The sequence below is a fragment of the Typopeltis vanoorti genome, chromosome 18 (genome assembly GCF_054136105.1).
Source record: "Typopeltis vanoorti isolate ZY-2024b chromosome 18, IOZ_Tvanoo_1.0, whole genome shotgun sequence".
NCBI classification, from domain to species: Eukaryota; Metazoa; Arthropoda; class Arachnida; order Uropygi; family Thelyphonidae; genus Typopeltis; species Typopeltis vanoorti.
This window is the reverse complement of record NC_143566.1, coordinates 71,700,921-71,718,679: the sequence shown is the minus strand read 5'-3', so window position 1 is coordinate 71,718,679 and position 17,759 is coordinate 71,700,921. Positions and strand designations below refer to the sequence as shown.

At 33.0% G+C, this 17,759-nt stretch overlaps 1 protein-coding gene and 1 long non-coding RNA gene across 3 annotated transcripts in view; one reads left to right on the top strand and one right to left on the bottom strand.

The window, feature by feature from the left end:
* The window catches only part of Myo10A (unconventional myosin 10A), a 202,060-nt gene that overhangs the window by 69,999 nt on the left and 114,302 nt on the right, over positions 1–17,759 (bottom strand). For both annotated transcript variants that reach the window (XM_090408362.1, XM_090408363.1), the window contains exons 15-20: positions 17,503–17,730; positions 16,984–17,187; positions 16,581–16,738; positions 16,286–16,456; positions 4,391–4,508; positions 61–236 (exon numbers count right to left, since the gene is read on the bottom strand). In XM_090408362.1, the coding sequence (XP_090264488.1) occupies positions 61–236; positions 4,391–4,508; positions 16,286–16,456; positions 16,581–16,738; positions 16,984–17,187; positions 17,503–17,730 (1,055 nt within the window). The remainder of the gene's footprint in view (positions 1–60; positions 237–4,390; positions 4,509–16,285; positions 16,457–16,580; positions 16,739–16,983; positions 17,188–17,502; positions 17,731–17,759) is intronic.
* Positions 5,712–17,759, top strand: part of LOC150096790 (uncharacterized) — a 195,608-nt gene continuing 183,560 nt past the window's right edge. Inside the window, exon 1 of the long non-coding RNA XR_016549827.1 lies at positions 5,712–6,045. This is a non-coding gene — a long non-coding RNA (uncharacterized LOC150096790). The remainder of the gene's footprint in view (positions 6,046–17,759) is intronic.

The window sequence follows — 17,759 nt, the reverse complement described above, 5'->3', positions numbered from 1 at the left end:
GTGATATCAAAATCACTTCTAGACGTCGCTATGATCATTTTATAGAACAATCTTTCTTACCTTGCGATCCATCCACGGAAATTGGATTGAATCTTAAGGGCATTTCTTCGCATAGTCCTGTAACGTTTCCTTGCCTGATAACCTCGCACATAACGCTGGATAGTGACCACAGATCCACGCAAAATATTCACCCTTTCCTTTTCAAGGGCCTGTTCCAGAGACTCCCGCATGAATACCTAGAAAAAAATTGCATTTCTTAAATCATTTTATGCATTATCATTCACTGGAGATATTTTGAAACGTCAATATTCAAAAGATATAGCGCCCTCTAGTTGAATGAATAAATGTTATATGATAATTATAAAAACGCAAAATGAAATGTACAAAATTGTAACAGATAAACCATTAATTAAAAATGAAACATTAAAATTAAACTTAAACAACATGAAATTGTGAATGTGTTATTCGCAAACCGCATGAATACCCTAGAAAAAATTGCATTTCTTAAATCATTTTATGCATTATCATTCACTGGAGATATTTTGAAACGTCAATATTCAAAAGATATAGCGCCCTCTAGCTGAACGAATAAATGTTATAAATATGATAATTATAAAAACGCAAAATGAAATGTACAAAATTGTAACAGATAAACCACTAATTAAAAATGAAACATTAAAATTAAACTTAAATAACATGAAGTTGTGAATGTGTTATTCGCAAACCCAAACATCATTTAAAACTAACACTTACGTGCAACGGAGACCTACAACACTGACTATTCACAACTCAGTACGTTTGAAGTTTATCCCGTCTATTAAGAACTTCAAAAATTAGACTAATTTTACGCTTCACTAATATTTGTGTAAAAAAATTCCAGTCTGAAAGAATTTGTTACATGAATGATGGAGCACAAATTTGATAATGTTAGTTAACCTGTGTTAAATGACCCAATTTCAACTACTAAAAATCTCCGTTAAATGTAGTTTAATGACGGTGTCTGATATGATTGGTCAAGAGCTCAACTTATCACTTGGAGAAGACTACAGCTATTCATCTGTAGTGAAAGGTCCTCTTAGTTAATAAATAAATAAATAAAATTGATAGACTCAACTTAACTAAAACAGAATTCGTATTTAAAAAAAAAAATATCGATTAGTACTATTTCAATATGTTATTTATAGGAATTCATATAAACAAAAGTAGATATTAAAAACAGAATTCATATATTGGATTTGCTCACCTATGAACTCGAGTAAGGAATTTTCTGTGGTTTGGGCATGAGGAACATTCTGTTTTTATGAAATAGAAATAAAATGTACGTTTTCGGATTTTTTTTTTTTTTTTTTTTTTTTTTTTTTTTTTTTTTGTCCTCCGGAAGTTGTGGTGAACTCCAGTAATCCAGCAGAATAGAGGGCTTGAGGCCAGGAGTACTGTTTCGCAACGACTCTATACTGAGTGAAAATTTATATCTGTGAGCGGACGTTGTGTGACAACAACAAAAAAAAACAAAACTAGACTCGTTTATTAATTTACTTATATATATGGGTCTAGTTTTGTTCGATTGGAAAGACCGAGTTCGATTCTCGTCATCACGAGAGGAATCTTTATATGGTCTATTTCAAATGAAAGTGAATTAGACGATCTCATACTAAGGTAGCAGCTCTCCCCCCCCCCCCCCTCTTCTGAAAGCTGAGGTTTTTTACTCTACATATACTCCAATCAGCCAGAGAGCACTTGCAGTTAACAAACAAAATACAATTAGTGGGTGAGATGGAATTTGTGTATATTAAAATAAACATAAAAAATAGAAACAAAAAAAAATCAAAAATAAAATGCCAGTACGAGTGGATTCAAAGTAAAGATGTCAAGTGTAGACCAAATGATGGTAGGTGCTTGTTGAAATATTAGCGGGTCTCCTGCGATGTGTCTACGGTCCCCAAGGAAGTATTCATATAATAATAATGATGATGTATGTTTTTAAAATAAGTTAAATATATAATAAAACAAAAATATTTAAATATAATAAATTATATTAAAATAAAATTTAATATATTAAAATATTTAAAAACTAAATAGAATTCGTGTGTGTGTGTATATATATATTAATTCTTCGATATACAATAAAACAACAAATCCATCGTTATATAGTAAACAAAATCTTAATTAAATACTGAAAATAAAAATATAATTCCTAAATTAAAAACAAAATTAGTTATTTCTTTAACAATAATTTATTTTACTGAAAGCTTATAATTTTTTTTTATAAACAATTTATTATTTAATTTCCGTGGTGTGGGCTAGTACAGTTATCTTCTAACAAATTTATTTCTCCATGGTTACACAGAAAGCCGAGAAACAGACCTTGTCAATGTAGACGTCAGATGTCCTGTTTCATATTAGCATTCTACCGTAAATTCACGAGCCTGTGCATTCATCTGTGACCTAAAATCCGCCTTGATGAGATAATAAAATCCTTGCGCAGTTATCTTTCTAGCTGAACAGATAATGTAAATTAAATATTCTTGGAAAAAAAAATGAATCACAACTTCAGATATTTCAAGCATACACAAGAATCGGCGGGCGTATGTTGGGAAATGATGGGGGAGAGGGGTGATTTAAAAAGGGTTATGTCCGGAAATTTGCCATCATTTTCATTCAAAGAGACGAAGTTTAATCGTTTAGATAAGCTTCATGTGACAAAACTTTTTTTTTGTTTTTTAAGAACAAAATTTAGCTGTCTTTTTTTTTTAATTTCTTTTTAAAAATCTAAAAAAGATATTTTGCTCTTAAGAATCGAGAACGAAAAATAATACAAACTTACAGTTAACTATTGTTTTATTTAAATTCAAAGAATTTCATCCACATAAACATTAAATGAGAAAAAAATAATAAAAGTAATTGCTCAGGTCTTACCATTATTTTTAAAACTTCATTTAGAAGCGCCTAATTATAATCCTTACATTTTTTACATGAAAACTTTTTTTAGAAATAATCATTGTAATGACACATTTATTACTAAAACAATGCATTTTAGTTCTATGTAATATGATCAACAAATGGGACTAATGCATAATGAACCTGCGTAGCGTAGTCGGTAGCCGCGATGCCTTTATATTTGGCAAAGTTTGAATCTCGTTTAGAAGGCGAAGAATGCTAACTCACTTCAAGTGAAGTGAGTTAGCATTCTCTCTCCCTTCCATCTACTCTGAATAAATTGCGGTTTGGCTCATACAAAACGTGTAACGGACTTGAGGTCATGCTCAACAATTAACAGACAAAAAAACCGTGTGGAACGCATGCGCGTTGTAGATTGGTGTAGTGTGGAAAAAGAAAGTCGGCTCCTGCGACGAATCCTGGGATTCCAAGGAGATGCTGTACAATAAATAATAATTATAAAATGCATTTCGAGACTAAGTAATAATAGCATAAGAAGAATAGTCCGTATTTCGATACTATGATAAGTGAAAGACCACGTTTATCATTCAATGTTTGGTTATTGTGGATAACTAGAAAAAAAAAAAAAAAGATCATTCGCAAAAGTATCACCATTAATTCCTAATATGTATCGGCAGTGGAATAATCATACAGAATGAAAAAGTTTCGTAAAATTATAACATTTAAAATAATCAGTACTGTATTATCTAATACTCGAATATATTGGATACCTGTAACATTAAAAAAAAAGTTTTGGAGAAGTAATTATTGAAGATTGTTGAAGTTTACAGAAATTCGATTAATGATATTTTACTGTATCATCAGTTTAATAGACCTGACTTAAAATTTTTTAATTGTTTATTAAATGAATAGAAGAATCTTTAATCTCAATCTTGGGAGCAATCGCTTGACATGGATCATCTTGCTTAGTATTGATTTATGATTTCGGAGTTGCAAAATGGCAAGCATCGCCATTAAACAGGACAGATTATCTTTAAACGATATTTTAACATTTACAGGGCGAATTATTCATAGCTATGCGTCATAATTTCGCCGATATCACATTAAAGTTTTGAGCGGAAACGTATTTATCACTAGAGGGAGCCTCTAATCTTTCGTAAATAGGTTAAAAATACGTTGTAGGTAAGATAAATACTTTATTGCATAGCTTTATTACCCCAATCATTTGAAACCGTCCTACGAAGAGGGGGGGGGGGATATCTTCATGTGGATGTAGTTTATGAATGGTATTTTAAAAGACGGTAATACCCAAAAATGTAGTTTAAAATGTAAATATCGCTAAATATTAGTGATATGCCAACTAAAGTGGCTGATTGGAATTCCACTATTTTTTTTTTTTTTTTTTACAATTAAATTAACTAGAATCCTTCGGCAAGTAAGTTTGTGTATAAAACAGAGACAAGATATTAAAAAAAAAAAAAAAAATGCTTACCTTTGAACTTCCTAATTGAAACTGATCCCGTGATCCCGGTATTTTATCCAAAATGACCCTACATACTTCTTTGGATGGCGCTCCCCTGGGCAGTTTTCCGGGCACTATGCATCGAAATCTATAACACAGAACCAGTCATGACTAACATTCACTTTGTATAACCCCTTTACTGTTAGATAGGATTAAATTTGCGATTTTGCTAAAGGCTAGTAGCATAACCGAATAATAAAGTGTATATATTAACAAACAGTCTGCTCTTTTTTTTTTTTTTTTTTTTAAAGCTGGAGATGTCACATTCTGTCTATTCTTCACTACAGGAAGTTAGTAATCCACAGGAAACTGTCAAGAAGAAAACTAGAGCCCCATCGCCCCTGGAGACAACTTAATATTAATTCTACGAACGTTTGTTAAAAAGCAGACATGAAAGCCGACACTCAACTTTAAACTCGGAAGGAATGGTATTCCGTTTGTGCCTTGCAGATAAATACCGTAGCCAGTCCTGGTAGTTTGCGCCGTAAGTTCTCTGCACTAATTACCAAAATGGAAGTCTTCTAGAAAGAAATGTTCGTACATGGTCCAATTCCCATCGTAGAAGGGTTAAAAAAAAAATAGCCAGCTGTTTCAGGTTGCAATCTTGCGTCTTTGGTTGGCTGCACCTGCGAAAGGGTTATTGGGGTTGCATGTTCTTGTCAGACCCCACACGGAATTTTAGTCGGAAGTAACTGACAGAACAGCAAAAAAAAAAAAAAAAAAAAAAGTGACAAAGTCCTTTCTCACTAATTTTTTCACATACAAAACCATGAAGCCATAGAAGGTTTAGCTGTAAGTATTCAATTATCTTGTTATATATTATGCACTATTTTCTCCTGGTAATGCTTAGGAGAAATGCTAATCCTAGCATTTTAAAAGGCTTCATCTTATTCACTTGTACAGATTTATGCAACTGAAAATAAACAGGCGTTTCCATTACAGCAAGAACATTTATTCAGAATTCGGAAACATTTATCAAACAGACAAATGTTTAAAGTTAATTTAAACTTCACCAAAACCTTGCTTGAAAGTTCCTACTAGTTTTAGTGATTTTTTGTTGCGTTAAAAAATTTATGAAAATTTCCTTTTTTAGCTAACTTGTATTCAGGGGAATTTTATAGATAAAGTATATAATGCGCACACGTACTGCTTTCACGCCCTCTTACGGAAAATAGAATGGACAGTTTATACTTCGTAAACTAACAATCTTCTTGTGCTGCTATGGTAACGCCATCTACGTGATTACATTTCATGTGGCCGAATAGAACTGCATTCCACGCGCTGTCAATCAAGAAAAAATAGTTCAAACAAAATGCAGCTTTGTGTAACCTATCACATAAATGTTTTCTTCAAAGTGACGTTTCCCTATACATACTGAGTTACAATGTTTATCCAGTTGATAGTGTGTTTGAAAGAATATTCGAGCAACATTTTTACTAAAATTACTTCGAGTTGTTGACTAAACGTAGGCGGTATACGGAGTTCAAAATAGTCGTGTAAATGTTTATACTTGTTCTTTATATAAAGTGTATTTTTTTCCCCCAATGGAAACCGGCGTAATTAGTTTGCATCTTATCTCTAGGCAATCTTTACCAGTCATCGCATATCTAGGACTTTTCTTTCCAGTAAGTAATTTAATTATTTTGAAATTTTGAATTGAATGAATAATTAAAAGTAGATTAATATAGAGACGTTACCTTTGTCGTCGAAGCAGAAGAACAAAAACCAATAACATGTTACAATGAAATTATATTCATTTTTACAAGTATTTAGTATTCATCTTTATGATTTCTTTTATATTTCATTTAAATCATGATATGGTTCTAAGGACATGTTAGCTTATTTTTTTAAAGGAAAACAGATAAGTTGTGGGCAAAGAATAGACAGTTGGACTATCATCTCTAGGTATTAAATTAAAAATGTTACTTATTCACAAAAGATTTTAAAAATCGTCAGTTTATTATTATTTACATAATAATAATACATTATAAATATTATATATATAATAAATTATAAATAAATTATAATTTATTTATAATTTATAATATAAATTATAAATAATTTATTTATAATATAAATTATAAATACAGTATTATTTATTATAATTTATAATAAAAGTCTGCCACACTCCTTCAGATCCTCCCCCTTCCCCTACTTATAATAATTGAATATTGTACCGATCTTCATGACCTGTTTTATTTAAAAAAAATACTTTTGTAGTTTGAATGCATTATCGATATAATATTATGGGCATAATTAACATAAAACTGTGTGATAGCATAAATAATTTTTTGAAGTTTTAAAATCTATTATATTAAAAATAAAATTAAAACTTAAATTAAAATAATATTTTTTATTTTCAAAGGAATATACACCTACCCACTCACCCACAAGTAGATGCTAAATAACGTAAAATAACAAATTAAATCCTAATATCAAACTGAGGAGCCTACGTAGCTCAGTTGGTATAGACGATCATTTTGGTTGGAAAGACAGTGGTTCGAATCCCGTCTATAATGTGAGGAGGAACCTTGATCAGATGAGTTAGGTTTTTACCGTCCGAAATGAGGGTTTTTCGTCCCTCAAAACGGACACTACTAGTCATGTGAACACACAGATTTACAGGCATAAAAGCTTGCCCTTAGGGCAGTGTTTCTTAACCTTTTTTGGATCATGTCCCACCTCAACGTCTCAAAGATTCTGATGCCCCCCCCCAGCATAATAGGCAGCCAAATTCTGAAAAAAGTATAATATAAATATGTACATGTACATTTTCTAATTGCCCCATTTTGAGAAACACTGCCTTAGGGGATGCAACAGAGGAATGGCTAGCCGGTTTCATTAACTGCCTAACACCCTTTAAATTTGGAGATCAACTAACTTGGATGGAACATAAAAGAGAGAGAAATACTGAATAATACTGTAAAGAGATACTATAATAGATGAACTCATGATACATGCAATCGAGGTATACAGCATACTATGACAGTACTGCATAAAAAGTTCATATTATTACTAACTTCTTATCAAAGGGTTTTCCTCCAAATTAGTCTGTTATCTGCCAGGATTCCAATATTATCAGATTTTATAATCTGATTTTCTAAGGAACTTCTTACTTGTATCAATCCACCTCTGAGCTTTCTTGTTATCAAATAGGCACCTGCTTTGCAAATCTTTATTCTTCAATTTTGATTAAGTGACCATACCACCTTATATTAGCTTTGTTCATTCATTTCTGACTGCTAGCAATGTCAAGTTCGTTATTAATATTTTCATTTTTAATATGAATTTGATTCCATCTTTTCTCTTTCCTATTTTTTCTCAGAATTCTCATATTATTTCTGGTTTTTGATTCACTGTTACTTCTTACCCAGCTCTCAGATCCATAAGTTAAAATTGGTTTGAACACTATTTTGTATACAGTTAATTTAGCATCTTGACTAATTTCTCTCTTATTCAATATAAATTTATTCAGTTGACTTCCTGCCACATAAGCTTTGCTCATTCTGCTGTCTATTTCAATATTTAATTTGCCATGTTTGCAAAAAATTGTGCCTAAATAGCTAAAATGTTTTACTTGTTCTATAGGTTCAGAATGTAGCTGAAATTTTCCACACTCCTGCTTATTTTCATAGTTTTTGGTCTTTTAATTGCTATTTTCATGCTATATTCATTATAGTTGTTAAGTTAAGGAATCCTGAAAACTTGTACTGGATTTGTTTAGAAGTATAACATCATCTGCATAAAGTAAAGATTAACATCTCCAATTTTGATATAGGGTTTAGCTCCACTTTCTTTGATAATATGATCCATATAGTTTATGAATAACAGTGGAGACAGAGAGCACCCTTGTCTTACTCCTGATTTTACATCAAACAATCTCCCTGCTTCCTTCATTTCTAACTTAATTTACTTAAATACTATGTACTGCTTGATATAGCGCTATGTTTACACCATAGAACTGTAGTATTTTGAATAGTTTTTTGCTTGGCACCTTGTCTTATATCAGATCTACTAAGCTTAAATACAGATACTTGTTATATTCTTATGATTTCTGAACTATCTGATCTTGAAAACCCCTTGTTTGGCCTGAGTCCAGTTTGTTCTTCTCCAAGTTTCTCTTACATAATTTTTTCAGCCTTTTCTCAAGTATACATATAAATCTTTCCTGGAATACTCTCAGTAGGGAAGTAATTCTCACATCAAATTTTATTTCCCTTTTTACGAATGGGTATTATGAGAGCTCTTTTACTCTGGAATCATCTGGAATTTGATCTTCTAACTGTGCCATCTGGATTATGCAGTGCATCCTCTTTTAAACTTTTATACCTCCATATTTCAGCATTTCTAGTTGAAATATCATCCACCCAGCTAACTTGCCGCATATCAAGTTTTTGATGACTTTTTCTACTTCAAGTAGTGATATATACTCCTGACTGATTGACTGCATTCCTCTTGAATGTTTTCTGCCACTGCTGGTTTCATTTAGCAGTATTTCAAAGTAATTACTTCAGACAGACTTATTGTATAGGAACTTTTGATATACTTTGTTCATAAATGTCTCTTTAATTTCGGGTGTTGAGGCTTAAGTGCTGTGAAGAATTCATGTCGGAGGTTTAATGGAATATTTAACGGAGTCAGCACTGAGAAAGGATTAAAAACAATTTTAATATTTCCAATATTTTGTCTCTGTCACAGAGACATCATCAGGGATTACAAAAAAACTTTTGTAACAACATGCACACAAATATAATACAATAGCGAGTGAAACTAAAGTCCTATCTAGGTGGTGCGCCCTCTATGGGCATTTGCAGGTGGCTTAGGATGTGGCCTACATCCTAGGCCACCTAGATAGGACTTTAGTTTCACTCACTATTATATTATATTTGTGTGTGTGTGTTATTACAAAAGTTTTTTTGTAATCCCTGATGATGTCTCTGTGACGGAGACAAAATATTGGAAGTATTAAAATTATTTTTAATCCTTTCTCAGTGCTGATAATATTCCATTAAACCTCCAACATGAATGGTCTCTTTAAATTCCCAAGTCTACCACTGAGTTAGGATTTTTCTGTTCTTGCAGACAATTTCATCATTCTGCCTCTCTGGGCTGAATCAATCGGTGTTGTCTTCAGAGTATGCTAGTGGGTCTCCAAGATTTGATTATTGTTCTCAAATTCCTCTATTTTTTTCTTCAGGGCATTTATATCTAAAAGCTTCTTGAGTTTTAAAAAGAATCAAAATTTTCTTTCATATTTATGCTTACAATATTTCCTTTTATCCTGTTCAAGACTAAATGGTGGTCACTTCTTATTTCATATCCTCTGTATACTCCTGTGTCCTCAATAACCAGTATGAAGATATTAACCACAATAATATAGTCAGTCAATGAGAGTCTTTCTTATTTCTCGTGCTTGCCATTGTTATTAGCTTTTCTCCGAATTTAAAATATTTCTGTATGTCTGATATATATATGTAGTACATCTAGATATATTAATAGTAATACAAACAGAAATACAGATATATTGTATAATAATAAAAGACCCAAACAAAAGGATGTAATGTAGACAGTAAATTAAAGTTTAGCACTTACATTTCCAAGTGGTTAAAACATCACATTAGATAACTTCGGTTTTGAAATGAATACTAACTAACTGAAGTAAGGAAGCTATTCTTATACTTCACAAAGCCTTGATAAGATCATATCTGGACTACCGTACTCAGATATGGTCACCTGAGTGCCATGAGAAAACAGCCAAAAAGATCTGGCACCAGATAACCAAAATCACATGTGAAACTTTGTATATGAAGACAGACTGAAGGAGTGTGGCCTTCAAAGTTTGAGAATGAGGAGAGGAGATATGATAGACACATACAAACTGTTACAGTATAGATACTGTAACAACCACGTAGGGGAAGAACAAGGTTATTGCTGGTAGTTGTGGTCAGTAAGCATGTGAAGTCCAGGGGTTCTTTTCATTGTATATAGTGTGTGAATAGAATCAACTGCCAGTGATATTGTGCATCTTTTGTGAATATTTTTAAAGAAATACTGAGGAATTACACCTTCCAGGCAGCAGCAGCAGCATAGCTAGGATTTTAGTGCCTTTGGCAAATTTGTAGCTAAGCACCTTTTATAGTGTGACTATTTTGATAATTAGTAAAATTTCCTGCCACTGGTAGTCTTCTAACACAAAGCCCTTGGCAACTGTCCCAATGCCAAAGTATTTGTATGGCTCTGCCTCCTGAGTCTCTTGACTTCCTGCAGGTGGTTACATAATAATACTCTACAGAGGTACAAAATTAAACTTGTACATGCATTTAAAGACATAAAAATATGGGACTGGAATATATACCATTGACTTGCATAAGTGGGTAACTGACAGAGGGAAATTAGAAAACAATATACTGGGTGAATGTATCTACCAGGCTTAAAGTCACCAGTGGGATACCCAGGGATCAGTTATTGGACCACTGTTTCAATCCATACAGTAATGATGTTGGGAATTACCTGACAAGATGTTCAGTTGTTTGGTAACGATGCAAAGATAAAGCAATCAGGGATGCTACTGACATACAGCAATATGCTTACAGAATCATTTGTTGAATTGATAGCCAAATGATAATAGCTATTGAGTATTTAAGCTTAGGTGCTGGTTTACACTCATAATACAGTTTAATGGAATAACTACAATACAAAGAGAAATAATTAAATAACAGGTTTAATTTGTATAATAAATTTAGTTTAATCCTTTATCCAAGTGTGAACAAACAAAGTTTGCGCCTGAAGTATCTTCAGGACTGGGGTAAGGTGATACAGCACCAGGGCAACTCGTTGCAAAGGTGGAGCAAGCTACCAACACTCCTGTCTCAGTATCTCCTACAATGCAAAACACATCTCCCTGCGGATATGTCCAATGTTATGCATTAACCTTACCCCAGTCCTGAAGATACTTCAGGCGCAAACTTTGTTTGTTCACACTTGGATAAAGGATTAAACTAAATTTATTATACTCTAACCAAGTGAAAAATAAACTTTCAACAGGTTTAATTTGTTTGAATATTTTATCTCTGTCACAGAGATATCTTCAGGAATACAGTGTTAATATTATAATAACACACAAAAACATAAAAGAAACAGTAAGTGGAAGAAATGAAACTAGACTGAGAAACTAATTCTTAGGCCTCCTATTCAATATCTAAAACTAGCTAGCAGCACCTATAGAGGGCACCCCCTCATATGAATTTAGTCTTCATATGGTCGAATTTCATTTCTTCCACTTATCGTTTCTTGCATGTTTTTGTGTGTGCGTGTTATTACAATTTAACATTGCATTCCTGAAGATGTCTCTGTTAATTATTTCTCTTTATGGTGTAGTTATTCCATGAAATTGTATTATGAGAGATAATAGTTATCAATTTAACATTAGGAAGCGCAAAGTAATGCACTTTGGCATGATAAGATTTCCAATGGCATATTATATTGGTGGAATTATGCTTGGAAAAACTGATGAGGCTAGGGATCTTGGAGTTATGGCGTTGTATATGATGTAGTTCGAAGATCATAAAGAAAAAATTGCAAATACTACTCTGAGGCAAATGTGATGCTGAAACAAACATTGACGTATAAGAATAAGAAAGTCATTTTGCCATCTGGACTACTACATGCAGATTTGGTCTCTAGGGTTCCAAAGGATAAAGAATTGTGGAAAGGGTGCAAAGCAGAGTTACAAAGATGATATTGAGATTATGGAATGTAGATTATGAGGGCAGATTGAAAATGTGTGTGTAGACTGCAGACACTGATAAATTGGGAGAAAGAGGGAGGGTATGATGGAGGCCTTTAAACTTCTGAAAGGGTATCATAAAATATTGGTTGATGAAACTTTTCATTATATGGAAATTAAAGAGAGGACAAGGGGAATCTGCAGAAGTTTGTGTACTGTTAAGAAAGAGGCAAGAGATAGATTTTTCTTTTACAGAACAGTGAAAGTGGAACAAGTGATGAATGCATCTAATATGAATAAGTTTAAGAGGAGATATGACACTTGGTGTAGATGATGGACAGCTTCCCTTGATGAGTCATTGACTTCCTGGAGGTCTCTGATAATAATAATAATAATAATATAAAAATTCTATTGCCTAATAATTTAAAAAAATCCACCAAAAGATGTATATAGAGATATAGAAGTTTGATATGAAAGTATTCAAAATACTAGAAGAAAAAACTTAGTAATGATGTAAGTTTTTCATGTAGTACTATCATATCCTGTACATGGCAAGAATTTGATTATGATGATGTATTTAGAATAATACAGGCCATTGAGAATGATTGACTAGTAATATAAAAATGGTGAAATGGAAAGAATATGCAATATGATCCATGCTTATCCATTAATTGCACTTTTTTTTCCCTCAAAATGCTTAAACACATATTAGATTCGTTTTTATTTCTTTGTCTAGAAGTATGCATGTAATTTGCTATTTGTAAAAAACTGGAAAATTTACAAAAAATTGTGAAGCCATCTCAATTTTTGTTTTTATCTGATCATTTGCAGGGGGGGGGGACAAAATATAACAAAAACACTGAAATTATATAAAGCAATAATTTCAGTCTGTCCAAATGCAGTATAATGAAATTTGAAATCCACTTAGTTTATTTTATTTATTTATTTTTTTTGAGTCAGTTCACTTTTATTGGAAAAACAATTTGAAATCACAGTAATAATTAGCTTAATAAAAACTAAAAAAAAAAACCATGCATAATTAAATTAGATGTCAAAGACAAACTGAGGTAATAAGACACTTAATTTTTGGTTTTGCTTGGACTATTTTTGTGGTACAATTCATCAAAAATAAAATTATATATCAACAGCACTTAAACTATAACAGGTCTAGGTTTTAGCTGGATGATAATGAGTGCTGTTAAGAAACTTATCTTTTTTTTTTTGATAAACAATAATGAGGTCATATTGTTACTTTAATGAATAGTAAGATGAAAATGTGATTTGAAATCATTATTCTGCTGGAGTGTTTGCTGTTTACTATCTGAATTATGAAAGCAGGTTATTGCTTATTATGGTTATAACTAAGCTATAAGCCCAACTGCATATTTTCACACTACTTAACATACAGTATTCCATTTTTCTTGCTTGTTGGGAAAAACTTCACCATTCTATGTATACGAGACCAACTAACTAACCAGAACTGTTGAACAAAAATATTTTAATTTTATTGAATTGTCTAATAAATTCTTCCCATCCTCTCGATTATCAGAAATGTACACTTGAATGTTATTCAAATTATAGAGATTTTTTATAAGAAATTTTATGATTAGAATGCAATATGAGAACACATTGAAAAGTCTCTGAACAACTATTTTTGGCAGTTTGTAGTATTTCTGAACATTTCAGAATTGGTTCAAATTCAGCCTAAGAGGTGAAGAACTTTTATAATGACTTTTCAACTGAAGGCAAGGCAGCTGGTTTTCGTATGGAGGCGGAAGAATTTTTCCTCTCTCAAAAAATAGGAAACAGGCTGCGAAAACAAGTAATTAGCAGACGGAATACGTCCTCACTGTCTTAGTTGCATCTTTTCTAATTCCCAACGAACAGCCAGTTAGAATATATAAATGAAAGATTTGTCTTTCATATATTTAAATAATAATACTAATAATAAACCGCCAACGGCTTTTATTCTTCAAAGGAACAGGTGAGGTCGTTCAGCCCTACTTTTTGGAGACTGGTAGGCAGCCAGTGTCCACCGTTAGTATTGGGCCACCATTTTGTGATTTGCTATCAGTGATTTCAATTGGCATCCAGGTAGGAGAGTTAAACAAACACTATAATTGTTTCAAATAGTGCGAGTTCTACGGTCGATTTTCTTAAATTCATGGGATGAAAAGACGATTTTCCGGGAAAAAAAATTGTTTTCGGAAAATCAACTAATTCTGGAATCAGTGGAATTAAATTTAGAAAAAGTTCTCGTAGTCGGTGACTAGAATCGAATTTAGAACCATCTTTCTTCAGGTATTCTTAGTTTTCATAATTATACTGGCTGTTATGGCATTCCGAATATAGGGACTTCCCCGTCTGATTTCTTTGTGGAATGAGAAAGGCCTATATAAAGCTCTTATGGTGGTTCCTGGCTTCCTAGACAGCATATGAACGCAGTCTTTCCAATCGAAGTTCAAATGTCCTCGCTACGAGTACTGCACTAAGGATGCGCCATGTCAGAGGAACGGCAAAGTGTAGTACGATTTTTTGTGGTCATGCCATAACTATCGCAGATGTCTCTCTGTATGATGAAGAACTTCCTACTAGATCGGCGTGCATGGCTAGCCGTTATCATTAAGCAACAGAGTGACGGCCATACACACATGATCTGAGCACTTCAGGTTGGAGTAATCGTAGATGTTTCTTTCAGATTGAGGCACGCAAACGTCGAGGGTGGTACATCAACCCCAAACGATTCCCTTGCGATCTCAAAAGCACACCGAAATCATCTGTCATCAGTGTGATTGTACTTCAGTAGATGCCATGAATATATTTGTGTGAGTTCCGTTGTCTTGCATTACGGCCGAAGCAACCTAAAGCTATGAGGCCAGTGTATTATGCCTGCTTGTTTAATGTATTCACGGCTTTGATTGGACCATCACTTTATCGAGTAGACAAACATATTTCGGCATACATGGGTTATCTGCAGACAGGTGTCATTTGGTGTAATATTCAAAGAGCTACAAAAATCACACACTACTTCGTTATTCTTCCAGTATGGGATACGGACGAACAAGAGTTATTATTAGAAGACTGTAACAGCTGGCGCGGTACCGCCACCTAGCGGAAAAATTGAAACTTTTTTTTTTGAAATATTAATAGTACTACAATACGTGATATATTAAAAAAAAAAAATGGCAATGAATTTCCATTTAACATAATAGTATTATCCCCATGGACAAAACACAGTCGTTTCATGCGTCTTAACTCTAATATTCTGTGTATTCGAGAAACATTTTATTCCGGCGGGTGGCGATTACCGCTGATTACCAACAGCGGATTACTTGGATGATGGGGAAGGAAGAAATTGCTTTTTCCCTCTCTTAAATACTGCATACATTCGAAACAGAGAAGCGAATTCTGATTTCATTGTTGAGCCTCAAAATAAATAAAATAAAATAGTCTAAGCAAAACTGTACCAAATCAAAGATTACTTTTACGCAGATGTATGCTTTAAGTAAACACCAGTAAAAAGTTATCCTTTCGAGTGTAAACAAATTGTTTGCGGGAACTGGGTGGCGACAAGTTTTTTTTTTTTTTTATTATTATTTCCCAATGTGAGCCTGAATTGAATCCCTCAAAACAGTTCATTTTCCATATCAGTCTTTTTGATTTAATACTATCGCGCACCCAGTGCAGAGAATCTCAATTATAGCCTTTTACTTACGAAATTACTCGACAATCATTATAAGATATTTTTAATTTTAGAACAGTCCACGAACCAGCTGCTCCCTATTGCTCTAAGAGCTTGTTTACTCCACCCAGTGGTGTAGCTAGAGCTTTGCCGCCCTTCTCAATACACGCCAAAAATACTACAAAAAGTGAAAACGACGTATAGGGAAATAAATTAAAACACTATGTTTATTTTTGAAGTAAAACTTTAATTCCAACATCTAAAGTGTTATTTTTCTTGCTTTTCCGTTAGCAAAATCGTCGATGACATTGTCGAAGTCCAATTCATCACTCAGTTGCTGTTCTATAGACAGTATGGCAAGATTTCTTAAACGCAAAGTGCTCCCCTAGGTGGATCCCCCCTCTAGCTACGCCACTGACTCCACCTATCCCAACATTAAAAATAATAAAGAAATCACCTCTCTGCAAATTGGGGAAATTTCATCCTAATTGGATATCCCACTTTTCTTATGCGAATGGTTTCCATCATTCCAGTGTAACGAAGCTGTTCCAGGACTATCAACATGTCAAATTTCATGGGAGCTTTCTCACTGTTTGGTTTAATACAACGAACAAACCAAGGATTGCACCTAATGGGAAAAAACAAACAAACATTGAAATAAGTTTTACGACTTTTGAAGAAAAGTAACAAATAAATAACATATTGCAACAGATATGCATGAGATGATCCACGTAATGTTTATGATTACTTACTTAGCCATAGTGTCAACCAGACTTTGCAGCGAATCATGGAAACGAGCTGCAACTGTTGGCGTTCTTGGTTTCATGGTAACAAATCGCCCATTACTTTTGTTAATAGTTTTGGCAGCTTCTGTTGTGTCTCGCCGTTCTTGAAATATCTTAGAAATCATCTGCAATAAAAGTATATAAGCATATAAGCACAGTATTTAAGCATTCCAGCATATCCAAAACTTTTTGAAGTAACAACTCGTACGTCGAGCTCTTCTGCATTAAAGCTAATGAGATATTAATTATGAGTAAATTAATACGCGCATATTTCATCATGATTTTAAACATGCACCGTTTGGTACACTTTTTTTTTTTTAATTTAAATAAGAATATTTGCATCAAAATAGGTCTTGATTACTTCACTTACAGGAAGTTTGCTAGATATAAGAAGGTCGACCACATCTGCTCGAAGGGTGTCCCTGTTCTTATCAAGGAAACCATCCACAGAATACCACACTTGGCCCGCATAATGTTTGATTCCGAATTCCATAGAAGACATCCGGGGTCTACTGTACAGTTCATTGAGAGCGTGATTGTAATGGCACTTCTCCAGAAATGATAGGTCAGTAGCCTGAAATTATAAAGAACTGCCAGTTACTTATGTCGCTGGAGGTCATAATTACGATTCGTAGGTTTGTTCTAATTCTTGCAATGTATTCATGATACTGTTTTTCCGGGAATGTTTTCGCGACTTTGTTTATATTAATATAAACAAACAAATAGAAATTATCTATATATAAAAATATAAAAATATAACTTATTTCGATTAGTGAGATTAATTTCACTAATAATTTTAAAATAATTAATAAAATATACTTTAGTTAATAAGTCACCATTTATTTTAATAAGTAATAATAATAGAAAAAAAAATTAAGCTATTTTTTACTTTTGGAAAATTGCTTTCATCGTCCAAGAGCGATAATATACCGACTGGCTTCTTGGCTATGAGATAAAGAACTGGCTGGTTATCTTGATACGTAATGAGCTGCCACTCTATCCTCTCGCGAGCATATTCTTGCTGTTCTAGTTTAAATATGTGTTTATTGAAGTAGAACTGTAGTGTTTCATTAGCATAGTTGATGCATAGTTGTTCAAAACTATTTTCTTTGAAGTCCTAGAAGAGAGGGAAAAAAAAAACAGTAT